The 27,634-nt window shown below is 42.2% G+C and overlaps 1 protein-coding gene and 1 long non-coding RNA gene across 2 annotated transcripts in view; one reads left to right on the plus strand and one right to left on the minus strand.

Annotated features, from left to right (window-relative positions):
- CNTN2 (contactin 2) overlaps positions 1-27,634 on the minus strand; it is a 76,308-nt gene that overhangs the window by 3,077 nt on the left and 45,597 nt on the right. Inside the window, exons 6-21 of the mRNA XM_056558078.1 lie at positions 20,742-20,951; positions 18,549-18,651; positions 18,089-18,264; positions 17,553-17,689; positions 17,141-17,270; positions 14,051-14,201; positions 13,799-13,926; positions 13,533-13,708; positions 9,838-9,958; positions 7,872-8,030; positions 2,992-3,141; positions 1,359-1,429; positions 956-1,190; positions 731-840; positions 316-502; positions 75-187 (exon numbers count right to left, since the gene is read on the minus strand). Of these exons, the coding sequence (XP_056414053.1) occupies positions 75-187; positions 316-502; positions 731-840; positions 956-1,190; positions 1,359-1,429; positions 2,992-3,141; positions 7,872-8,030; positions 9,838-9,958; positions 13,533-13,708; positions 13,799-13,926; positions 14,051-14,201; positions 17,141-17,270; positions 17,553-17,689; positions 18,089-18,264; positions 18,549-18,651; positions 20,742-20,951 (2,357 nt within the window). The remainder of the gene's footprint in view (positions 1-74; positions 188-315; positions 503-730; positions 841-955; positions 1,191-1,358; positions 1,430-2,991; positions 3,142-7,871; positions 8,031-9,837; positions 9,959-13,532; positions 13,709-13,798; positions 13,927-14,050; positions 14,202-17,140; positions 17,271-17,552; positions 17,690-18,088; positions 18,265-18,548; positions 18,652-20,741; positions 20,952-27,634) is intronic.
- Positions 85-10,210, plus strand: LOC130356479 (uncharacterized). Its single transcript, XR_008888894.1, has 4 exons — positions 85-205; positions 1,608-1,751; positions 7,026-7,195; positions 10,083-10,210. It is a non-coding gene; the product is annotated as an uncharacterized LOC130356479 (long non-coding RNA).

Here is a 27,634-nt window from a genome sequence, read left to right on the forward strand (position 1 = left end):
CACAAACAAGATAATTCATCGTGACTATTTGAAGCAAACAAAATGAGAATCTTTATCCACCATTTAATAGTTACCTTGTATTCAGTTACAGAAGACTCATTTCTCATCGCTATTACTGGGTCCCACTTGATTCTGACACTAGACCGGGACAGTGTCCAAGAAATATTACCCGGGGGTCTATTTGGAGCTGAAGAGAGACAATTGGGTTAGTGTTCCTTCACAGTCAAATATAATGCATGATACACTATAAAACATCATAAGATTTTAAGAATGCAAAAAGGATTATTTGGATGCATTATTTGAGTTTATACATACGGGATTTGGTGGTGGTAACATTGGCGATGGGGCTAGGTGGCCCAGTACCAGCTCTGTTGTAAGCACGTACTGTCACGTGGTATAGAGTATTCGGCTTTAGTCCACTCACTCTGGCAACTGTGTCCATGCTCTCCGACCTCACTCTATCAGCAGCACCTTCTTTATCACCCGCCTTCCAGTATCTGATCTGTTAAAGGTTATAAAGTTAATAAACAAGGTCTTTATCTAGAAACCCCCAAGCCCCTTGGGCAGGCCCTAATATCCTTATAGGACATTTATTTTTGCATTCTGTTAATTGTTCTTATTAAAATGTTTTCCACAAAAAAACACAGCAAACTTTCCATCTGTGCTTATACCTTTAATACCTATAATTCCCCTAAAAATGGGTACACAGTGGCACATGGATGCTGTTTACCTCATAGCCCAGTAAAACTCCCTTGACAGTTGCCACAGACTTCCATTCCACTTTAATCTCGGAGGATGATAGAGCTGCCGCCGTCACATCAGATGGTGAAACACTTGGCTCTAGGGACCAAAAAATCTAAAATTTAGCAAACATGCATAAAGCTATACAGGCATGTAGCTGGTACCCATGCAACCAATGACTGTTCAGGATCAGACAATACTATGAACATCATACCCTCCTCTGCAGAGTATACAATGGTCTCCAGGCTGTAAGGTCCTTCTCCTTTCTGGTTAAATGCCTTGATCATGACATTGAAGGGGGTGTATGCTGCTATGCTCTCATTTCTGTAGACAAAGTGTTCAGACTGCGCCCCAAGAACTTTAACTGTCTGCCAGGACTCCTCAGTCGTTCTTTTGAATGCAACAATGTATCCAAAACCATCTCCATGTTGGTACTGTTTCTCCAATGGCTATTATACCAAGAGAAAGAAAACAATGATTCATTTATACAAAATAGCTTCTAATTCTGCTTAGTAAATATACCCTAATATGTTCTGAAAATAGGCTTTTCTAAAATAAAGAAATAAAAAAAGAATTTTTTTTTTTTAATAAACTTTACTAAATAAAAATGTACTAACTTTCCAGGTAATTGTGAGTTCATTCGGTGCCCCTCCTCCACCATTAAGGCCTGATGGCGCCACAATTGGTGCTAGTGGGAAATAAGGGAAAGCATTTAACATCCAAAGTATTGATGTGATGGATACAGAGTGACTACTGCAAATATGAGAAAGATGTTTTGTACAATTCTCTTTAGCAAAGATACGGTAGTTATACAGCATGTGAAATAAGTAATGAAACAATCACCACTTTTCTATATATTTCCAAAGGTGCTGAGATTTTCACCAGATGTCGCTAACAACTCAAGTGATCCATACATACAAAGAAACCAAAACAAATTAGGATATATGTAATAATGTGAAATGACACTGAGTGAAAGTACTGAACACATGAAGACAGGGAGGAGCAAAAAGGTATGGAAAGCAGTCAAAAGCTAAAATCTATCAGGAATTAAAAAACAATCCATGTCAGTGCAAATTAATACTAGCTAGTTCAGTCCCTACAAAATGGTCTCATTGCCAAGATGGGTAAAAACAAAGAGCTGTCTTAATGGGGTACTCCGCCCCCAAACATCTTATCCCCTATCCAAAGGATAGGGGATAAGATATCAGATCGCTGCGGTCCCGCTGCTGGGGACCCCGGGGATCGCTGCTGCAGCACCACGCTATCATTACTGCACAGAGCGAGTTCGCTCTGCACGTAATGACGGGCAATACAGGGGCCGGATCATCATTACGTCATGGCTCCGCCCCTCATGACGTCATGGCCGCCTCCCTCAATACAAGTCTATGGGAGGGGGCATGGCGGTCATCACGCCCCCTGCCATAGACTTGCATTAAGGGGACGGGCCGTGATGTCACGAGGGGCGGAGCCATGACGTCACGTGGCTCTGTCCGTTGTATCGCCCGTCATTACGCACAGAGCGAACTCGCTCTGTGCAGTAATGATAGCGCAGTGCAGCAGCAGCGATCCCCGGGGTTCCCAGCAGCGGGACAGCAGCGATCTGACATCTTATCCCCTATCCTTTGGATAGGGGATAAGATGTATAGGGGCGGAGTACCCCTTTAAGACCATACCAACCTAATTGTTGCACAACATAACAATGACGTTGGTTACAGGTGCATTTTTAAGTTTCTAAATGTTCCAGTGAGCAATGTTCCAGCCATAATACTGATGTGTACATCACAGTGTTTTATTACTTTTTGGACATGAGATTCCATATGAATGCGACTGTAATGCCTATTGACATCCTATTATGTCTTGCTTGTGCACTAACATGCCAGACTTGAGGACCAGCCTCTAGGTGACCTAGGTAATTCATTAGCACCCTCCCTCTGTAAGCCACTTAGATGCTGTGGCCAGCAATGATCATTGCCTCTAATGGGTTTGATCCTGCCGATTGCAGCAACACCAGAGCACTCAGCATTACCGCACCTTACATGTACTTTTGTCAGTCACATACTGATAAACTTCCATTTAATATTTAGATGCACAGATGGACAACATAGCCTTAGGCTAAAATTGCAAATATATGATAAAAAAAACAAAAACGTATATAATGATGAGGGGCACAAAAAGTAGCCTATATCTACATCTCAGTGTATCCCATCATAGCCAATACCATCACCCAAAACATTACATTTATTTACTCACCAGCCTCCTTTGTTCTTATTATAGCTGATGGAGCACTGGGTTCCCCAGCTCCTAAAATATTGCTAGCCACAACTCTGAATACATAGTCAGTCCATGGTGTAAGTCCCATCACTAAAGCTGATTCTGCATTTCCCTCCACGGTGGCAGGATCTGTAAAGTGAAAAGACCTTGGAGTTCATCTAAATAAACAATAGAAGGGTTTTAAATCCAGGAGAAAAGGGAGGGATGATACTTCTTTAAGAGGGCTTTCTTCACTTATTGGCATATTCTGTCTTTAATGGTTTCCTGCCCCCAAAGCTTTTGATAGATCTATATAGTAGAGGATTATAGGTAGCTCAAAACAATAGATTGTGTGTGATGGACCGATCGAGAACTGGTATACAAAAAGGTTGTGTACCCTGTACAACCTAAAAATGAATATACAATAATATATATATATATATATAGAGATATATATATATATATATATATATATATATATATATACAATATATAGGGTTAATACTGTTCTCAAGTAAGGTCCCTGTAAGTGTATATGTTATTTATAAATGAGGTTCAGTATGCGGCTGACTGTCTATATGTAGTGAGTATCCAATCAGTGAGGACTGGTATACTTATATACCATATATAACTAGTATTATATTCTAATACCAGTCACTGATTGGATACTCACTACATATAGACAGTCAGCCGCATACAGAACCTCATTCATAAATAACAAATACACTTAGGCTGGGTTCACACTACGGTCGACCACGTTTTTGCCTGCGGTCGGGAAACCGCATACGGCCGAAAACGCAGCCGACCGGAGGCTGCGGTTCACTCCGGTCGGCTCATAGACATGCATTAAATACAGTTCCCCATACGGCTGAGCCCCGCTCCCCTCCTCCCAGCCGTATACGGGAACCGTATTTACAAAATGTAGTGTGAACCCAGCCTTACAGGGACCTTACTTGAGAACAGTATAAGCCCTGTGAGGGGAATTTATCATTTTATTTAGAGCTTTTTTTGTGTATTTTTTTTTGCGCAAAATCTGATAGAATTCTTCATAGCCATGTCTACGGTTAAGTTTACCATATAGCACTTTCTACTGTAGAATCGAATTTATTAACTGTTTTTTTTTGTTTTGTTTTTTTATGCCCAAAAATTTGCAAAAGCACTTTTCTTGCGCAAATATACACCACCTCGGAGGACACGTACCAAAGTGTCAGAAAGCCCCTGCACTATAACTCCCTATAACTCCCATCATGGACAGAGTGGATGGGAGTAGTTGTAGTACTGCAGCGCTGAAGCATGGCACTTGCACATCCCCCGGCTGCGGGACTTTTAGGACTACTACTCCCATCATGGACAGATTCCATCCATGATGGGAGTTATTGTCTAGGGGCTGAGGTGCAGATCACAGCAGGTCATTCTGCTGAGACCCACTGCAATCCGCATTTAAGTTAAAAAGCCGGCGGCACATGTGGCTACACCTCACTGTCCACCAGCTCCTGTATACATCTTTCACATTTCATAATCCCAGCCGGGAGACGGGAACTCTGATTGGTCAACAGCTGTTCACCAATCAGAGCTCCTGTCTCCTGGTGGCGGCGATTATGAATTATGACAGTGTATACAAGAGCCGTCGGGCAGCGCAGTGTAGCTGCATGTGCCGCCGGCTTTTACAGTTAATAAATGCAGATCGCAGCGGGTCTCTGGAGAATGACCTGCTGCCCATCTGCACCTCAGCCCCTGGACTATAACTCCCATCATGGGCAGAGTCTGTCCCATGATGGGAGGAGTAGTTGTAGTACCACAGTGCTGAGGGATGGCACTTGCACATCCCCCGGCTGCGTGACTTTTAGGACGACTACTCCCATCATGGACAGACTCCATCCATGATGGGAGTTATAGTCCAGGGGCTGAGGTGCAGATCGCAGAAGGTCATTCTCCAGAGACACTCTGCGATCCGCATTTATTAACTGTACAAGCCGGCGGCACATGCGGCTACACTGCCCTTCCCGACGGCTCCTGTATACACTGTCATAATTCGTAATCCCTGCCGATGGGAGCTCTGATTGGTGAAAAGCTATTCACCAATCAGAGCTCCGATCTCCTGGCGCTGGGGATTATGAATTATGACAGTGTATACAATATTCCCCATCTGGAGCTGGCGGGGAGCGCAGGGGAGCCGCATGTGCCGCCGGTTTGTACAGTTAATAAATGCGGATCGCAGTGGGTCTCTGGAGAATGACCTGCTGCGATCTGCACCTCAGCCCCTGGATTATAACTCCCATCATGGATGGAGTCTGTACATGATGGGAATAGTAGTACTAAAAGTCCCGCAGCCGGGGGATGTCCAATTGCCATCACTCAGCACTGCGGTACTACAACTACTCCCATCATGGGACAGACTCTGTCCCATGATGGGAGTAGTAGTCCAAGGACAGAGGGACAGATTGAAAGGGGGTCTCACTCCTGAGAGCCCCTGCGACCTTTACTGCTCCTCCCCTAGTGATGATGTCATTAGGGGGCGGAGCTACACTGTCCAGTCCTGACTCAGTTCTCATTATGCGTTTCTGGCAGTGTGTTCCCAAACGGAGACTCCAGCTATTGCTTAACTACAGACCCCATGATGGGAGTTGTAGTTGAGCAACAATTGGAGGCTCCCTGTTTAGGAACAAAGTGCATTATGTATGCTCTCCCCAGGGGAGAGCGCAAAAAATATACTAACCCATATTTCTTGTTCTTCTTTTCTTCTCATTTCAGATACCTGAATGCGGAGGACTACGTCAGATTCGGGGAACTGCGACGATGACTAGCGTTTTATTTTTTTTATTTCAATAGAATGGTTAACGAGGGCTGTGGGGGAGTGTTTTTTTTTTTTAAATTTTTTTTTCAATGTGTCGTGTTTTTTTATAATTAAGTTTTCAGGCTTAGTAGTGGAAGCTGTCTTATAGACGGAATCCATTACTAAGCCGGGGCTTAGCGTTATCCCCAAAATCAGCTAGCACTAATCCCCAATTATTACCCTGGTACCCACCACCACAGGGGTGCCGGGAAGATAGGTGGTAACAGGCTATCGTTATTTAGGCTGGGGAGGGCCACTAACAATGGTCATTCCCCCACCCTGGTAATGTCAGGCTGTTGCTGCTTGATTGGTATCTGTCTGATACTGAAAATAGGGGGAATATGCGTTTTTTTTTTTTATAAATAAATAAAATGTGTGGTTCCCCCAGTTTTTCAGTATCAGCCAGATACCAATCAAGCAGCAACAGCCTGACATTACCAGGGAGGGGGAGGACCATTGTTACTGGCCCTCCCCAGCCTAAATAACACCAGCTTGTTACCGCCTAGGCCCAGGAGCGCCATTTTTTTGTTGCTCCGGGTCTGTTGGTACCGGCTCTTCCCGGCACCCTGTGGGGTAATAATTGGGGGTTAGCGCTAACTGATTTTGGGGCTAAGGCTAAGCTCCGGATTAGTAATGGTTTCTGTCTACAAGACTGCTTCAACTACTAAGCCTGAAAATTCAATTATAAAAAACACAACACATTGAAAACAATGTTTTATTTAAAAAGAAAACACTTCCCCCACAGCCCTCATTAACGCTTTTATTGACATTTAAAAAAAACGCTGTTAATCATCGCAATCCACCGAATCTGACGTAGTCCTCCACATTCACGTATCTAAAATGAGAAGAAAAAAAAAATAAAACAATAAAACTATGATTTCTACACTATGATTTCTACACTATCAAAAAGCTGGTGGGAAATTTTTGATGTAAACTGGACTCTCACCTTTGAAAATATCATGTAAAGCAGACAATATATGTGAAAACACCCACTTTCACAAAACTGACATGAACAGTGTAAATTGCAGCACAAAGCTCTTTGAAAATGCGGTCAATACTTTTGGCGCAAAAAAAGTTTTTTGGGGGGGTTTTTGGCACAATTTTTTGTAAAGGGGTAGATCTGTGTCTACAATAGACACCTAATGATAAATGTCCCCCTATATGTATTTTCTTTTGATAGATATGTTTACTTCTCTTTTAGGAAACACATGTATACCAGAATGGCTGGTGATCTGGAATCAACTGACATGGAGACAAAACCAGATCAAGGAACGCTAGAGCATTCAAGACCATTCCCCAAACTTTGTGGAAATGTAATCTTGTCCCACCACACTTTATTTTCTAAATTCTTCTTCCAGCACTCAGTAGCATGTAAGCTATATTTTCTAGATAATTTTTTCTCAACTTTTTATATTTGAACAACTAATAAAAAAAAATATGAGTGAAAATAGGGTAATTGACAAAGTGAGAGAGGAAGGGGGAAAGGTAGGCTCATTGGGGGAGATTTATCAAAACCTGTCCAGAGGTAAAGTTGCTGAGTTGCCCACAGCAACCAATCAGATCGCGTCTTTCATTTTGCAGAGGCCTTGTTAAAAATGAAAGAAGCAATCTGGTTGCTATGGGCAACTCAGCAACTTTTCTCTGGACAGCTTTTCATGAATCTCCCCCATTGAGTCAGATATTTTTCAGTAGCTTTCAGGGTCCTTAAAGAGGTTATCTAGTATTTCTTTAAAAAAAATTGCACCACACTTGTTCTCAGGTTGTGTGTAGTATTGCAGCTCAGTTTCACTGAAGTGAATGGAGGCAAGTTGTAATACCACACATAACCTGAGGACAGGTTTTTTGAGGAAATTAGCTCTGGTCGTAATATTTAGGCAACAGCCTTATTGTGTACTGCAGCCTAACGACAGCAACGGTAACAACCTGAAATTATGAATTTTTAGTTCATCTGACACCTCTGACCACAAGATCCACACAGCAGTTCCTACAGCAGAATCTGTTGTATGGCTCGAGCTTTCCGCTTCTAAAATCAACAGGTTACACTGACCTGTCCGTGCAGTCTTCCACTCTTCCTTTCCTGATTCCTGCACCTCCACGGCATACCGACTGATTGGGTTATGGTTATCGAAGCCGCGACTCCAGCTCAGTTGAATGCTTGTTTCTTTTGCGTTTCTCGCTACCACACCTCCTGGTGGGCCAGGGGGGCCTATATGAGAAAGTACACATAAATGAACATATAAAACAAGCTTACATGTTCTCTGTGGTTCATGATACCTATCTACTTTATTCTTGTACTTGGACTCAAATTGTAAAGGTTTTCCAAACTTAGCCAATATGTGTGCAAAGCTTGTGAAATAAAACATTGTGAATATATAGAAGCATGGTATATGCACTCTTCATATGTGGCATAGGCTATATTTTCAAGAAAATAAACTAAAAACTGGGCAAGGTAACATTTTTGTTTCTGGTTTATGTATATGATATAAAAACTTAAAAAGGAAAAAGACTCACAAGTTAATAATGAATGGTTAAAGAGATGCTGCTGTATGCCATATAGCAGAATCTAATTTCTATTGAATGACATAATAAAATTAAAAAAAGTTATGCCATAAACAATAGTGTAGTTGACTGCATTTTGATAGGTTTAATACCTAAAAGTCATTGTTATATTACTGGAGTGTTTCTCAACACTAGTTCTCAAGTACCCTATTATTTTACAATATAAAGAGAAGCGGCACTTACCACTTGTGTAAGAAAATCTTTAATCTTGGAGTACACAATCTGGTAACCTCAGTCAGACATTGCAGGGGTGCCTCTGGGACGGCATCCCAGGGATGCCGTCCCAGAGGCACCCCCGCAGTGTCTGACTGAGGTTACCTGACTGTGCACCCCAAGATTAGAGATTTTCATACATGAGTGCCGCCATCTTATTTTCTCTTCATATTGTGGTATACTCTATGATCTGCCGGCCTCTTAAGCATATGCACCATTAGTGTATTACAGCAGGAACCTGTTCACCTGTAAATACTACTTAGTGTTTAACGGATATCTTTCCAAGTTGACGGCTTTTTTTTTAACTGCATCAACAAGTAGTCCCTCAATGCAGAGCTGTCCTAATCCTGAATCTTAATATTATGGCTAAAGCAAAATGGTGTATGGGCACCTCCCCCCGGCACTCAGCACCCAAATCAAGGGCCTTTGTTAACAGAGGCCTTGGGGAAGACCAGTGCGCCAGCTCTGCGCTCATTAAATGAGATATCCAGTGGTGAACAACTTATCCCCTATCCTAAGGATAGGGGATAAGTTGCAGATCGCGGGGGGTCTGACCGCTGGGGCCCCCCGCAATCTCCTGTATGGAGCCCCGACAGCCCGCGGGAAGGAGGCGTGTCGACCTCCGCACGAAGCGGTGGCTGACACGCCCCCTCAATACAACTCTATGGCAGAGCCGGAGCACTGCCTTCGGCAATCTCAGTCTCTGCCATAGAGATGTGTTGAGGGGGCGTGTCGGCCGCCGCTCCATGCGGTGGTCGACACCCGCTATCTGGCCGGAGAGCCTGGCCCCTGTACAGAGAGATCGCAGGGGGCCCCAGCGGTCGGACCCCCCGCGATCTCAAACTTATCCCCTATCCTTAGGATAGGGGATACGTTTTTCACCACTGGACTACCCCTTTAGGGAGTGTACTGTATGTTATAATTTTTAATCGGAGAACCCCTTTAAGTTATTCAGTTCTTCAATGTGCCCTTATTCAATATGAACCACCATTGTTTACTTAGGGGGATAAAATCTGTCCTGGTCATGTAATGGAAACCTACAAAGATCTGAGAACTGTACAGTGATGAACACACGTGTGTCCATTATATGACCAGGACAGATGTGTATCCATTAAAGGTTTATACTGAATGACAGCAAGTCGAGATCTTAAAAATCATGAAAAATTTCAGGTAAATTGGAAACTATTTAACTGTTCATTTTACTTTTAATGTGATGTCAAAGATTTAACGAACATAGTTACCTCGCACAAGGAGAGTGGCTGAAGCTGAGGCTCGGTCCACCACGGTCTGAGCTGTGCATCTGTATTTCCCAGCATGTCTTAGTTTACCATTAATAATGTGAAGATCTCCAATAGATTCATCCTGCAAAAAGTAGTGGATCATTTTAGACACTGATTCTATCTGTCTTTTACAAGCCATTCAAACACAAATGTTTATAATATAATGCATGATATATATGCTTTTTTATTTTTTATCTACATTAAAGGATCAGGCACTGAACAGGTTAACTGCTGGAACCTAAGTATTCTCCAATCCTGTCAGTTTTGGCAGAAATGCAGATCTATATTACAGAGGTCCTCACGCCGGAGGACAAATTTCGTCTCTATCAAGTAAGTCTTGATAAATTGAGTTGTCCTTCCTATGTAGAAGGGGAATTTGTGTGATGTCAGATTACAGCAAAAATGGTGGGGGAGATAAATAAGAATGGTCTAATTCTTAGAAAGTGTAGACTTAGACTAGACAGTCTAAGAATGCACCAGATTTATAACAGACTGAACACATTGAAAATGTAGTACAAGTCATGGAAGACATTTTGTGGTGTACATGTCTAGCACAGGCAGTTTTATCTTCCCCCACTATCCTTAGTGCACGTCCTATGGAATTTCAGTGACAACCTAACCTTAAAGGGGTACTCCGCTACTCAGCGTTTGGGACAAACTGTCTCGAGTGGTGGAGCCGGCTCCCGGAGCTCATGACGTCCTAGCTCCGCCCCCTCGATGGAAGTCTATGGGAGGGGGCGTGACGGCTGTCAAGCCCCCTCCCATAGACTTGCATTGAGGGGGCGGGTGTGACAGCATGAGGGGGCGTGGCTATGAAGTCACGAGCTCACGGCGCCGGCTCCACCGTTCGGGAGAGTTTGTTCCAAACGCTGAGCAGCGGAGTACCCCTTTAAGTGACAACCTATCTGTAATTTAGGCCAATCACCATTTTGTTATAGAGAGACCGTTTTACACAAGTCACCACAAAACCTACAAAAGAATCTATACACCATACACAAGTACAAAACTAATAATAGCATGATAAAGTGCAAGTGTTACAAGCAGTCATCATATAGAAGGGCTTATAATACATTTATGTCACAGCATAATCATCATAAAGTATATAATCATAGAATGCTAACGCAAGGTACATCACAGTACAAATACAATGGGATCACATAGAATACATAAATACAGACACCCACAGTGTGAATATACAATACATTCTATAGGATGACTGCCTCTAACACTTCCACCTAATCATCAGTTTTGTACTTGCAGTACTATTGATTTATTCTTCCAGGTGTCATTATATACGTACATTGATGTTTACTGGCATTAAAGGGGTACTCCGATGGAAAACTTTTTTTTTTTTTAATCAACCGGTGCCAGAAAGTTAAACAGATTTGTTAATTACTTTGATTAAAAAATCTTAATCCTTCCAGTACTTATTAGCTGCTGAATACTATAGAGGAAATTATTTTCTTTTTGGAACACAGAGCTCTCTTCTGACATCATGGCCACAGTGCTCTCTGCTGACATCTCTGTCCATTTTAGGAACTGTCCAGAGCAGCATATGTTTTCTATGGGGATTTTCTCCTACTCTGGACAGTTCTTAAAATGGACAGAGATGTCCGCAGAGAGCACCGTGGCCATAATGTCAGCAGAGAGCTCTGTGTTCCAAAAAGAAAAGAATTTCCTCTGTAGTATTCAGCAGCTAATAAGTACTGGAAGGATTAAGATTTTTTAATATATAGTGATTTACAAATCTGTTTAACTTTCTGGCACCAGTTGATTAAAAAAAAAAACACCGGAATACTTTTAGTGTGATTTTGTACTGTTGTGATAATTACACTTACTTTACTATCTTACTTTTGTACTTAGTTATTATTATTTTTTTTTTATTGTACGTTTAATAAAGATGGCCTGAAGGCAGAACTGGTCTCAGACATTTCTAGTTTAGAGAGCTTGGTAAATTGTTGTTCAGATTCTTACAGTCTGCCTTGAAAACCTATGCAATCCATGTAAATAAAAATTAAAGTGGTTATCCAGTATTATAAAAACATAGCTGCTTTTTTTCCAGAAACAGTGCCACTCTTGTACTCAGGTCTTGTGCGGTATTGCAGCTCAGTTCCATTGAAGTGAATGAAGTTGTAACAACACACATAACCTGATGACAGGGGTGGCGCTGCTTTTTGTGAAAGTTATGTTTTTCTAATCCTGGAGAACCCCTTTAAACGTAATATACAGGGTGGGCCATTTATATGGATACACCTTAATAAAATGGGTTGGTGATATTAACTTCCTGTTTGTGGCACATTAGTATATGTGAGGGGGGAAACGTTTCAAGAGGGGTGGTGGACATTTTGAAGTCGGCCATTTTGAATCCAACTTTAGTTTTTTCAATAGGAAAAGGGTCATGTGACACATGAAACTTATTGGCAATTTCACAAGAAAAACAATGACGTTCTTGGTTTTAACGTAACTTTATTCTTTCAGGAGTTATTTACAAGTTTCTGACCACTTATAAAATGTGTTCAATGTGCTGTCCATTGTGTTGGATTGTCAATGCAACCCTCTTCTCCCACTCTTCACACACTGATAACAACACCGCAGGAGAAATGCTAGCACAGGCTTCCAGTATCCGTAGTTTCAGGTGCTGCAGAATGGGCAAAACAAAAATTGGAACAGGACCCTCAGTTTACGCAGAAGATTTTGTTCAGTGATGAGGCAAACTTTTATGTGAATGGTGAAGTTAACATACAAAACCACCGCTATTGGTCTGACACTAACCCACATTGGATAGATCCCTCCAAGACTGTTGGAACACAAAAATTTATGCTATGGTGTGGTATGTGGGGTACAAAGATAGTGGGGCCATTCTTCATCAATGGAAACCTCAAGGCCACTGGATATGCAAAATTGCTACATGATGATGTGTTTCCCTCTTTATGCACTGAAGCTGGCACGTTCCCTGAGTTTTTCCAGCAAGATGGTGCACCACCACATTATGGGTGTGAGGTCCGAGCATTCCTAGATGAACAGTTTCCTGGAAAGTGGATTGGTCGTCGTGGGCCAGTTGAATGGCCCCCAAGGTCTCCCGATCTGACCCCCTTAGACTTTTATCTTTGGGGTCATCTGAAGGCAATTGTCTATGCTGTGAAGATACAAGATGTGCAGCACCTGAAACTACGGATACTGGAAGCCTGTGCTGGCATTTCTCCTGCGGTGTATATAGTAGTATATAGCAGTATATAGAGAAGAGGATTGCATTGACAATCCAACACAATGGGCAGCACATTGAACACATTTTATAAGTGGTCAGATACTTGTAAATAACTCATGAAAGAATAAAGTTACGTTAAAACCAAGCACATCATTGTTTTTCTTGTGAAATTCCCAATAAGTTTCATGTGTCACATGACCCTCTTCCTATTGAAAAAACTAAAGTTGGATTCAAAATGGCCGACTTCAAAACGGCGGCCATGGTCACCACCCATTGAAAAGTTTCCCCCCTCACATATATTAATGTGCCACAAACAGGAAGTTAATATCACCAACCATTCCCATTTTATTAAGGTGTATCCATATAAATGGCCCACCCTGTATATGTAGACTGCCTATGTCCATAAATCAGAAGATGCAGTATAAGAAAACTAGTGTTAAGTTTCCCTTACCCCTGAATTTCTTTGATAATGTTCTTCTTCTTTCTCAAAGTTTATTGGCATTCCATCTATCTCCCACGTAAATGTGAGATCCATGGTAGGATCATGGGAAGCATGGCACTGCAGTATAACACTGTCCCCCTCATTGATATCTGATCCTGAAGGGGCCAAAGTAATTCTTGTGGCTTCTGTAAGATAAAAATGGTTGGGCTTCTCAGTTATCGCTAACAGAAAAGACAGTATATACAGCTGCTCTAATCTATATTTAGCCATATCACCTCTCACGCTAAGGATGCCAGTACTGTTGGACTTTCCCATGAGATTCTCTGCAAAACAAGTATAATTCCCCTCATCTGTGCGAGATATATTCTTCAGGATTAGGGTACCATTAGAAGTGACTGTGACCCTGTTAACAATCAAGAGATATTAGATTTGGTGTTAACATTGTATTCATGAATATGGACACAGGACCAGTGCAAAGCACTGACATAAGTTTGACATAATTTTGCCTAATGCAATACCCCCCATACCTGCTACTGTTGCGTAGAAGTTCAGTCCCTTTACTCCATAGGATGACTGGGGTCGGAGCTGCTCGTGGGTTACAATGTATCATGATTTCCCCACCACGAGCTGCAGGAATTAGTGGTTTCACTGGAGACAGACGGAAGTCAGGAGCCAGAGCTTCACAGAAAGATACAAAAGGAAAAGAAGTAGGCATTGAATTGGTTAGGCTGCTAGGCAAGACTACATAGCTTGACAAAACAAGATACTAGAAGACAATTAAGGAAAAGGAAAGATACATAATATTAGAAATGATCTGAAATCTACAGATGCTGAAATGGAATCTTATCATACCAGTATTATAAATGTAAAGCACAAAAATCTGGTTTAAAGCACAAAAATCTGGTTTTATTAGAAGAAAAAAACAAGCAAAATATAAAAACAGAAAAGTAAGCTAAAAGGAATACACAAGGACCTAGTCAGTCCAACAGGTGCAGTACAGTTGAGTAATATTATAAAACAGAGCTCACATAAACAAATACGAGCCAATAAACCATGGCAATATATCAAAAAACATATGGAGGCAGTGCAAAGCCAAAGGGATTAGAAAGAAAAAAATGGTGAGCCAATGAAAATGATGAACTTGAGTCCCACAGGTCTGATAGCCAATGGCATGGGGTAGACTCAAAAAGCGGGTAGTAGATGGCCCGCGACAAACCATGAGAATTATAAAGAGGCGAAGGGCCATCGAATCCTTCCCAAATAAATCACAATGAAATCCTCTGGGAGGAGCAGACTAACCAAGACTACCAGGTAGTGTCATAACGGTTCACATCACTGGAAACAACAGACACCAAATACTCCATGTGTTGGGAGTGAGTGACCGCGAATCCTTCCTCCAAGGTGGGAGGGTCATATAACCGCCAAAGTCTGGGAATAGTAGTTTTGGCTGCTTGAAGGAGGGGTATTGTATTTAGATTGGGCCATGGGAAACATGTAGAGGAGAACCACCTTCCGGATCATGAGGAATAGATGTCCGCATAAAGTCAATCACAGTATTAAGAACAGCTCCCAGAACAGTTTAAGTTCAGGACATTCCCACCAAAAATGCGTGATCGTACCCTCGGCAGACCCGTATAGCCAGCAAGTGTTTGGCACTGAAGGATACCAACTATACAAATCCAGCTTTCATGGCAAGGAGGATCATCACAGTTTTTATTTGATTTACCCAATTTCTAACCTATACAGATGGTTCCACTAGTGGATACAGGAATTGGGCACTTTAGATTTTAAGATGGTCTGTATTTTGCATTAGTGTTTTTAAGCCATAACGTGAAGTGGAACATCTACAGAGTAAAAGTAAAATAGACTGGCAGTACTATTGGAGTTGACTTGCAAGTACTACTGTATGAAAGTGGGCTTAGGGGGAGTAATATAGCTGTGGACACATAGCTATCCTATGCATATGAGCAGATGTAGGGTGGAATCAAAATGTTTCACAGGAAGTACTGAGTGCAGTTCATACACGAGTGCTGGTTGTGCAGCAGGTTATGGCCAAGCATTTAAAGGAGTACTCTGGTGCCGACTACTCCTGCTCCGTCCTGCCCGGACTGCAAAGAAAATGAAAATAAACCATCCCTTACCTTCCTGGGTTCCTGCGGAGCGCCACTACAGCTGATCAGTCCTCCGGTCCATCTTCTTCATACTTCCGTGTGAACGAAGCGTCACATGGCGCTCAGCCTATCGCCGGCCGCCGCGATCTTCTGCCTCGGCCGGCGATAGGCTGAATGCTATGTGACGCTTCATTACACACGGAAGTATGAAGAGGATGGACCGGAGGACCGATCAGCTGTAGTGGCGCTCCGCGGGAACTTAGGGAGGTGAGTGATGGTTTATTTTCATTTTTTTTGCAGGAGTAGTCTGCTCCAGAGTACTCCTTTAACACTTTAAATGTGATTTATAGAGACCACTGGCATTCAAGTTGTTAGACAGAAGGACACTTAGACTGCAATACAGAGGTATACAGAGGTGTACTGTACTTGGAATCATACTCCTACTGGCAATGTCTCATACAGTACAGAGATCTACCCCATGATCTATTTATACCCAGGACTGTACCTACAACAAGGGGGCATCTTCTATGTCTATAGGAAAGAAGGTTTCTACATCAGCACAGATGAGGGTTCTTTACTGTAAGAGCAGTGAGACTATGGAACTTTCTGCCTGTGTCACGGTGAGCTCAGTGTAAGAGTTTAAAAGGGACCTGGATGCATTTCTGGAGAATAACATTACAGGTTATGTACAATACATTTATGGGGATAGAACCTTGATCCAGGGATTTGTTCTGATATAATGGAGTCAGGAAGAAATTTTTACCCTGGAATGGGGACATCTGCCTCATAAGGGTTTTTTGCCTTCCTTTGGATCAACACGGTAGCATTTTAGGTTAAACTTAATAGGCGTTTGTCTTTTTTTCACACTACAAACTATTTTACTATGTAAATATAAAGTAAAAAAAATCCCTATAATTGGTATTACCCCATTAATGAAAATCCAAGCTATTATAATATTATGTTGCTTTCCCACACAGTGAATAACGTAAGAAAAAAATGCAATTTTTTTTGTCTCCTTGTCCTAAACAATGTTTGGTACGTTGTATGGTATATTCATTTTTACCCTTGAAAAATACAAGCTGTCCACAAAAGTTCTAGCTAAAAAAAAAGATTTTAGAAAACACTCTTATCAAAATCACTATGGGTTCGAAGTTTATACACAAGGAATAAGATTTTAATATTCATCAGCCAGGAAAGACTAGGGTCAAAATATATGAAAGGAATGGACAGTGGTTTAGTGCAGTGCCATCTTGTGTCCAAAATGAAAGCTGCACGATCAATAAACTAAAGATGAATCTACTCATACAATGGCTATGCTATAATGTACTTTTTCTTTTAGTTTTGTTTTAATATAAGTATTAACTTTAGTCTTAGGTGGTTATTTGATATGTGGCCTTTGGGGACAATGTCAGAAATCAATTGTTCTCATAGTATGTACGCTTTGTCACAATGGCAATACACAGTGAGGGCCTTGGGCGGTGTTATTTCTATTCTGCTGTATCTTACCTTGAACAGTGAGTTCAGCACTTGTATAAATTGTGCCATGCTTGTTTCCTGCTACACACTGGTACATGCCTGAATCGTCTATATTCAGACTGGAGATTTTCAGCCGCCCGTTGCTCACGTCTATTCGTGCCTGTTCCGGGGTTAAAACATATTTATCATTAGCGGCTGGAAATGTTTTATTGCTGTGCATTAACTGTGTTTATTAAAATAGCTCAATGGTGCCCATTTAACATGAATCCACTAAAGGCTATTATAAATGGACTGTGAGATGAATACTTTTAACAAGCATTTTTTTATTCTTGATTTGGTACAAAAATATTTTTGTGCTATATCCTCACCTGCCTACCGTAAATTGTCCCGCAAAACTTGACCCTTCACATGTCTATTACATGTACTGACATAGTTTCCTTACCTTCGAGGTTAGTGATTCTCCATTTTTCAACCAGCGAATGGTAGGACGGGGTTTACCAGATGCTGCACAGGTCCATAGAAGATCAGAATCGATTTTGGCCTCGGTGTCAGAGATAATTTGGAGCCACTCTGGCTGTGCTGTCAAGTAAGGAGGCAATGATGCATGTAACCACACATAAAGGATACCAGACAGAAATGCGATTAGCCCCACTAAGGTCAATGGACATTGCCAGGGTTAGAAGTTTCAGGGCCCCATACTGTTAAACCATCTGGGTCCCTAGACAGTGCAGAGGAAGCAGCAAGGGTCCCCTTTATAATTTGCCCCAGGCCCCTGACTGCAGTATCCTCAGTACTGCCCCTGATGGTGGCTCTGCCCATGAGTGACCGTGCTTACATATGTTGGCATTCACGTCGTGTGAACCTAGGCTTACTTGTAAGAGTTTGGTTTCTGTCTAGTAATCTAAGAAACTTTACTCTTATTCTAAGAATGACCCAGGAATTTCAAGAAGAAACCGGTAGTGCACAATGGCTTCTTACCTTGCACTATCACTCGACCTTGGTAGGTATCCCTGCCTTTAGAGTTTTCAGCTTCACATTCATAGGTTCCATCATCCTCAAAGCTGACACTTTCAATGTGCAGAACAGGGTCTGAAGCAAACCACCGAGGGGGCTGTGACGTATCTACCTTCCTCCATCGAATACGAGGCACCGGGCTAGAAATGATATTCCATGTTGTAAATAAATACTTCATAAGACCAGTCCACACTAGGAGGGGTTTCATTGACCACCCTATTATAATGCATTATCTACGGAAGACCACTATGTGGAACAGTACATAGGCAACATGACATTATAGTGAAGACATATATTAGTGCAAGTTACTGACCTGTGATAATGGACTAGACTGTCACAGTGTGTGTTGTGTACACCCCCTAAAATCAATGTCTAAAAACAGATATTTCCATGTCTGCTTAGCTAACAAATTGAAGCTACTTACTTTCCAAAGGCGAAGCATTCCAGTGTAACTGACTGCCTGGAAAGAGTGTATGTCTCTGCTGGGAAACGCACTTTAATACTGGGGGCGTATAACCGCGGCTCCGCTGCAAGAAAACACAGCTGTAAATAACTCCATGAATTTATGGGACTAATTCATAAGCCCAGACTTATCCATCTGCTGGACACCTGTTTGATTTTCCCTATAGCAACCAATCAAGCTGATTGTTTGCTATGGGGGAAAACCAGACAGCTTAAGTTTAGGGCATGTTCACATTGAGTAATATGTGAGAAAAAATAAAAAAAAAGGTAGGGGCGCTCTCTCATGTGTAGTTGAAACGTGGTTAGGAACCACTACACTCAAGGTAATGTGATGCCCCGCTGAGGTTATCAGCAGCGGTAGCACCTCACCTGGGGAGTAAGCAAAGTGGAATGTGGTAGCGACAGTTATGCAGCTCGAAACCCCTATCCGTATCCGCAAAGGGTACGGAACCAATGGAAACAGTGGAAGGAAAGGAAAAGGGGGGTTGTTAACGAGCGCTACTGTTTTGAGAAAGGAATTCAGGACGCCGCTGTAGCACAGGACAGTTTATTATGGTTCAGAGCGATAGGACAACGCGTTTTGGCACCAGCATGTCCCTTCTTCAGGTCCACAAAACAATTAATTTCAGACATCCTGTAGCCTGTGTTGTGCTAGGATGGCGTGCACGCCATCCTAGCACAACACAGGCTACAGGACGTCTGAAATTAATTGTTTTGTGGACCTGAAGAAGGCACATGCTGGTGCCGAAACACCTTGTCCTATCGCTCTGAACCATAATAAACTGTCCTGTGCTACAGTGGCGTCCTGAATTCCTTTCTCAAAACAGTTGCGCTCGTTAACAACGCCCCTTTTCCTTTCCTTCCACTGTTCACATTGAGTAATGTGAATGGAATCTCCGCTTGCAAAATTCAGCAAAGAATGAACATGTTCTTTCTTTGCACGGATCAGTTTTAGCGGCAGGGTCCCCGGAAGACCCATTCATACTAATGTTAGGAGTTCACAACACGGAATTCTGCACTACATACCCCTAGACAGAACGCTTGTAGACTTCAAAGGACCGGATGGTTGGCAATTACCTCTGCAAAATGATATCAGTGATAGCCAGGCTCGTCTGAGGGAGGCAGGAGTGGAGAATTACCATCCCTGCCTTCCTGATCGCTGTATACACAGTGCTTAGTGAGCGTTGTGTATACAGCTGAGCAGGAATTAATACCGCTTCCCAGACCGGCAATCATGTCGATCATGCCGATGCCAGGTATCTGCAGGAGATGCTGCTTAGAAGACCCAGATCAGCTCTGCAGACAGTGTCAGTGATGATAAAATTGCATTTTAGCGAGAAAATGCCCCCCAAAGATCTTTTATAACCTTATGAGGGGACACAATTGTGAAATAATGTATAAACATACAGTATATATATAAAAAAAAAAAATTCAACAAAATACAATAAGTAACTAAACAAAGGAAAGTAAAAAAAAAACATATATACACCTACTATGTATCTCAAAAGGGAACGCAATTGAATACATTATAATGTCATTATTATAATGTGCTGTTAAAAAAAGTAAACATAAGATATAAAATATTCTGGCAGAGGTGGCATGTCAAAAGCAAGCAGGCTTGCTGAAGAAGGATAGCTATAATGCTTGACTTTCCTTAAGAGTGAAGTCACATACAGTGCCCTGCACATGTTTGGTGCACAGGATTTGAAGCTGCAGATTTCCATGTACACTGAATGACTGGACACAGCTTCAAATCTGCAGCACCAAATCCTGCACATCAAATATGCAAATGAAACCTTAAGGGGAGGGACACACGTGCCATATTTTTCAGCATGTTTTGTTCAGCGGATTTTGCTACCCATTGACTTCAATTGGTAGGAAAATATGCAGCAGCAAAATACAGCACGTGTGACCCTATAACTTATCCCGTAACCACAGAATAAAGGGTAAGTGTCTGAGTGTGGAAGGTGGAGAGGGGGGGGGGGTCCCACTGCTATGGCTCCCACAGACAAAGCATGAAATGTGCCAACACACTGCTATGATCTAACAGTAGATTCATATTTAATTGTGGGACCACCCATGTAAATTCAATGTTATGGTTAACTTATCTGATACATTGGTAAAATCAAAATGTGGTCCTTTACAAGAAACAAACCTTCTGGAGTAATACTAAGCCGTGTGAAGCTGCTGTAAACACTTTTGGTGGTAAAAGCAATGTGGCTGGTGGTCAGACAGGAATACCCCCCTTCATCCTGGGTGTCTGTGCGGGCAATGTACAGGTTTCCTGTCACTTGAGATACAAATCTCCGGCTATCAGTAGGCAGAAACACTGGAAACTCATTTAGGAGCCATCGGTATGACAAACCTGTAAGACATTTGTGATAAGGTAGAAGATTTCCGGAGGTTACAGAAATCATGTCAGAGAAAGAAATATATAATATAAAGCACCTACAGCACATAAATCATATTGCTGTTCTAATATTATCATAAATATGTCCTAAATATTTTCCACTGTATTTTTCATATATTTCCGCAGAATGATAGTGATTGGGAATATAGATCCTGGTTGATTTAATACCCAAAATGTATATAAGAAAATCTGAATAGTAAAAATTTGGTAATGATGTTTTATTTGCTTGCAGAGATTTATTTTTCTGTTTGATAGTAATAATCATTTTTGCAAAAGTGATAAGTTGTGTAGTTCTTTCCAGTCTGACCCCAGTGCTCTCTGCTGACACCTCTGTCCATGTCAGGAACTGTCCAGAGTAGGGTAGGGTTGCTATGGGGATTTGCTCCTACTCTGGACAGTTCCTGACACAGACAGAGGTGTCAGCAGAGAGCACTGTGGTCAGACTGGAATAAAATTACATGATACATGACCACCAATGATAAATGCATTTTTCTATGTTTTGGAACCATGTATAGTGCTATTGAAGGTAGAAGATCGTAACATGATTGGCAGCTGATACATTCACTTTAAAACACAAAAAAATGCACCATGAAAACAATTATTTTCTATCTAAGTGATAGGTGACAACCAAAATGCCTGCACTTGGCTGATACAACTAAATAGATAAATCCTGCCATTTCTCTAAGGAAATAAAATGTAATAACCAAGGTATGGCTGCTGCTGTCATCTCTGATATACTAAGATATGGCCATTTTTTTAGGAGGCCCCTGGAAAGAAGAAAGACGATACGTGAGTCATAGCTGGGAATATAAACAAAATTAGATCAGTTGTATATTCATAAAGTAAAATAATAAGATTCAGCCTGATTTGTGATAAGTGTTCTCGGTTTATCTCCAGCTGATCAGAAGCAAAATCCCATCTGATGCTAGAAATATAATAATTGGAAAACATTATCCGCAGTCATCATCCGGATGTTTATCCTTCTTAATTTTCCTGAAGATATTTGAGGGTTTTGTGCAGTTTCTTCTGGGGGGGGGGATTAGAATTCAGTGAGTGACCTTGAATGGTGCTCATATACTTTCTCGTCTTGACTACTGTAACTCTTTACTGACAACCTCCATAATCTGAACTTCTCACTGCTTTTTCAGAGACTTTGCTTGTGTTACACAAATCTTTGGAATGTAATATCTGCTGCAATCAAACTAAAGTGTTTAACCCCTTAGAGACTCTTTTTTCGCAATTCTGACCAGTCACTTTATGCATGAATAACTCTGGGATGCTTTTAACATTTATTCTGATTCAGAGATTGTTTTTTCATGACATATTCTACTTTAACATACCATATATACTCGAGTATAAGCCGAGTTTTTCAGCACGATTTTTCGTGCTGAAAACACCCCTCTCGGCTTATACCCGAGTGAACTCTTCGCCCTCAGTGGTCTTCAACCTGCGGACCTCCAGATGTTTCAAAACTACAACTCCCAGCAAGCCCGGAAAGCCATCGGCTGTCCGGGCATGCTGGGAGTTGTAGTTTTGAAACATCTGGAGGTCCGCAGGTTGAAGACCACTGCCCGGGCCTTCGTCATCATCCAGACCCCCTAACCCACCCCCTTTAGTTTTGTACTCACCTCCGCTCGGCGGGACATTAGGGTGAGCTGGTCCGGGCCATCTGTGCTGCAGGGACCGTCCGGTGGGGAGGGATAGTCGTTCCGGGCTGTCCATCTTCACCGGGGGGGCCTCTTCTCCGCGCTTTGCGCCCGGCCCCGGAATAATGACGTTGCCTTGACGCAAAGCGCGGAGAAGAGGCCCCCCCGGTGAAGATGGACAGCCCGGAACGACTATCCCTCCCCACCGGACGGTCCCTGCAGCACAGATGGCCCGGACCAGCTCACCTTAACGTCCCGCCGAGCGGAGGTGAGTACAAAACTAAAGGGGGTGGGGGAGGGGGTCTGGATGATGACAAAGGCCCGGGCAGTGGTCTTCAACCTGTGGACCTCCAGATGTTTCAAAACTACAACTCCCAGCATGCCCGGACAGCCGATGGCTGTCCGGGCATGCTGGGAGTTGTAGTTTTGGACCATCTGGAGTTCGGCAGGTTGAAGACCACTGTTAAATCAGACATTGACAAGCGGTGATGATGAAGGGGGTGGTGTGGGATGATGATGACAGGGGGATGATGATGAAGGGGGGATGATGATGAAGGGGGGGATAGTGACAGGGTAATGATGAAGGGCAGGATGATGACAGGCGGTGATGATGAAGGGGGGGTGTGGGATGATAACAGGGGGATGATGACAGGGTATGATGAAGGGAAGGATGATGACAGGCGGTGATGATGAAGGGGGGATGATGACGAAGGGGGGATGATGAGGGTGTTAATGACGGGGGTCTGGATGATGACGGGGGGGGGGGGATGATGTATTTCCCACCCTAGGCTTATAGTCGAGTCAATAACTTTTCCTGGGTTTTTGGGGTGAAATTAGGGGCCTCGGCTTATATTCGGGTCGGCTTATACTCGAGTATATATGGTAGTGGTACATTTTTGTTGTTACTTGCATCCTTTCTTAGTGAAAAATCACAACATTTATAGAAAATTTTGAAAATGTAGCATTTTTCTAACTTTGAAACTCTCTACTTGTAAGGAAAATGGATATTCCAAATACATTTTATATTGATTTTCAAATACAATATGTCTACTTTATGTTGGCATCAGAAAGTTGACATGTTTTTATTTTTTGATGCCATTAGAGGGCTTCAAAGTTCAGCATGAATTTTCAAAAATGTTCACGAAAATTTCAAAATCAAAATTTTTCAGGGACTAATTAGGTTTGTAGTGGATTTGAGGGGCCTTTCTGTGAGAAATACCCCATAAATTACCCCATTATAGAAACTACACCCCTCAAAGTATTCAAAAGGTTCAGATTCAGAAAGTTTATTTACCCTTTAGGTGTTTGACAAGAATAGCAGCAGTGGAGAAGAAAAATCTAAATCTGCATTTTTTACACTAACATGTTCTTGTAACCCCATTTTTTAATTTTTAAAAGTGGTAAATGGAGAATAAGCCCCCCAAAATTTGTAGCCCAATTTTTCTCGAGTATGGAAATACCTCATATGTTGACATAAAGTGCTCTGCGGGCTCACAACATGGCTCAGAAGGGAAAGAGCAATTGTGAGATTTTTTAAAACAAATTTTGCTGTCATGGTTTTTGGGGGCCATGTTGCATTTAGAAAGCCCCCATGGTGCCAGAACAGCAAAATAACCCCCACATGGAATACTATTTTGGAAATTACACCCCTCAAGGAACGTAACAAGGGGGGTATAGTGAACCTTAACACCCCACAGGTATTTGATGACTTTGCGTTGAAGTTGGGCGTGAATATGGAAAATTTGATTTTTAATACTAAAATGATAGTGTTACCCCAAATTTTTCTTTTTCACAAGGGGTAGTAGGTGAAAATGGACCCCAAAATTTCAAGCCCAATTTCTCCCGATTAAGAAAACGCCCCATATGTGGGCTTTAAGTGCTCTGCAGGCAGGCGCACTAACGGTCTCAGAACAGAAGGAGCGCCATTGGACTTTTGGAGACAGAATTTTGATGAAATTGAAGTCGGGTGCCATGTGCATTTACAAACCTCCCATAGTGCTAAAACAGCAGAACCCCCGACATGTGACCCCATTTTGGAAACTACACTCCTCACAGAATTTAATAAGGGGTGCAGTGAGCATTTACACCCCACTGGTGTTTGACAGATCTTTGGAACAGTGGGCTGTGCAAACAAAAAATTACATTTTTCATTTTCACGGACCACTGTCCAAAAAAACTGTCAGTCACCTGTGGGGCGTAAATACTCACTGCACCCCTTATGACATTACGTAAGGGGGGTAGTTTCCAAAATGGGGTCACATGTGGGGGGGTCCACTGTTCTGGCACCACGGGGGGGCTTTGTAAACACACATGGCCTTCAATTCCAGACACATTCTCTCTCCAAAAGCCCAATGGCGCTCCTTCTCTTCTGAGCATTGTAGTTCGCCCGCAGAGAACTTTACATCCACATATGGGGTATTTCCATACTCAGAAGAAATGGGGTTACAAATTTTGGGGGGCTTTTTTCCTATTACCCCTTGTGAAAATTAAAACATTTGGGATAACACCAGCATTTTAGTGAAATTTTTTTTATTTTTTTTTATTTATAGTGGTCTCCAAATTGTGGTCCTCCAGATGTTGCAAAACTACAACTCCCAGCATGCCCAGACATGCTGGGAGTTGTAGTTTTGGCAACTCCTAGAAGGCAGCAGTGAAGGTCACGTACCACTGATCTTCACTGTTGCTTCCACCGCTGCTCCACCGCCGCCTCCTCACTGCCGCAGATCCCGCCACTGATCCGGCCCCGATCACCGGTCCCACCGCCATCCTAAACTGCTCCAGTACCCACCGCCATCTTCCCCCCCTGCTCTGCCCGACATCCAAGAGCGGGCAGAGCGGGGATTTCAACTGCAACCCCCCTGCCCCCAACTGCCATTGGTCGGTTAGTCCTAACCAACCAGTGGCAGGGGATAGGAGGTGGCATCACTGCCACCTCGCTCCTATCCTTCAGGATGATCGGGGATGTCTCTGACATCTCCGATCATATCTATTTTCCGGGCTATCGGGTCATCAGAGACCTGATCAGCCTGGAATCGCCGCAAATCGCCGATCTGAATTGATTGGCGATTTGCGGTGATCGCCGATATGGGGGGAACCTCAGGACCTCCCTGGGCGATATGCTGGAATGCCTGCTGAACGATATCAGCAGGCATCCCGGTCCGGTCCCCGCCCGGCATGCGGCAGGGTCCGGAAGAACGCAGGGCGTACCTGTGCGCCCTGAGTCCTTATGGACTCGGAAACGGTGGCGTATTGGTACGCCCTGTGTCCGTAAGGGGTTAAAACATAGTGGGGGGGGGGGTCATATGAAATAAAAATTGCGCAAAAATGTTGACTAATTGTCAAATCATAATGAAAAAAAAATAATAATTTTCATGGTCACTGCACCTGCACTCACGTTTATACCCAAGACATGTTTCATCCACACAGATAATGTTTGTCTGGGCACTTGTAATCATGGAATATTATATGAGATGCTACTGCCGGTATTTTCCGGGATTTACAATTTAGCTACAAACTTGACAATTTTTGCACCAAAACAAAAAAATAGTCTTTTGGTGACAAACTCAGCAATTTTGAAAAACTGAAAATGAACTCTTGCATATTTTCAAAGCAGCACAAGGGACCTTTGGAAATACCGCACTAATACATTGAGAAATAGTAGTGCTGTGTGTCAGGGTGAACTAGGCTTACATAGATTCACCATAAGAAGGGACTCTAGGGCCCTTATTGTATCAGAGCCTGAGATCCTGTGGTACTCCGGAAGGCTAGTCTCACACTGCTATGGGTTGTTAAGAAAACCATGCTGGTATTGTTACTATGTTAGTAAAACCTTTAAAAACAAGATAAAAATAAAGGATGTGTTTAAATTTTTACCTATTTGGTATAACGGTGACCTTGAAGAGGTAATACAATTGTCTGTTTGCAGAAATTACATAAAGCAGGATGCAAAGTATTAAAAGGTATAATGGATCAAAATTATTTTTTACTTAGCCCCAACTGATAGAAAGATTGAAGAATGTTGGTATGAATATGCATGTCTAAAGTATGCTATTGGAAATTATATTGGGAAAAACATTGTCACGAGGTGAACAAGAATATAAAGAAATTATTAAATAATACATATCAAGGTCAAATTGTCTTCTTATCCATATACTCTAGGGGGGACATTTATTAAAACCTGTTTAGAGGAAAAGTTGTTGGATTGCCTATAGCAGCCAATCAGATTGCTTACTTCATTTTGCAGAAGCCTTGTTAAAAAATGAAAGATGCAATCTGATTGGTTGCTATGGACAACTGGGCAACTTTTCCTCTAGACAGGTTTTGATAAACCTCTCCCTAGGAGTTTAAAACAGGAGAAAGAATTAACTTTTTCTAAAAATCTTCAATATTGGCATAAAGATTTGAAAGTTTTAGATGAGCTACACAGGAGGAGAGTTTATGAACATATGCAGTATGCCTCGCCCAGTCTAACCATCATTTGATTAAGTTTGATATCATATATAGAATATACTATACACCAGTGTTTTACATAAAATAGGAAAACGTTAGAACAATAATTGTTGTAAGTATGGAATAGCTGAAGCAGATTTGATTCACAGTCTATGGAATTGTTGTGAAATTGTAAAGTTTGGGGCACAGATATAAGACGAAGTAGAAAGAAAATGTATTAAGGGTATAAAGTAAAATTTTGCCCAAAGATGGCTTTTTTTGGGAGACGATCTAAATGTCAGAAAACATCAAAGAGTGAGACTGTTATTCTATGCACGATTATTGATAGTAATACCGACCCCTAAGAGAGGAAAGCCGCAAAGCAATCAAAAAAGGACATGCGGGAAGGAAACATCGTTCCCATAAAGAGGACCACGCGGCACAACAGCAACAACAAGAGGTAACTACCATTCCCATTTATAATTTATCCGCTACAATGATTTCAGAGGTTCAACTATCTGTTCTTTCACGGGGACTTACTTTTTCACCTACCAACAAATTGGA

The sequence above is a fragment of the Hyla sarda genome, chromosome 2, assembly GCF_029499605.1.
Source record: "Hyla sarda isolate aHylSar1 chromosome 2, aHylSar1.hap1, whole genome shotgun sequence".
Lineage (NCBI taxonomy): Eukaryota > Metazoa > Chordata > Amphibia > Anura > Hylidae > Hyla > Hyla sarda.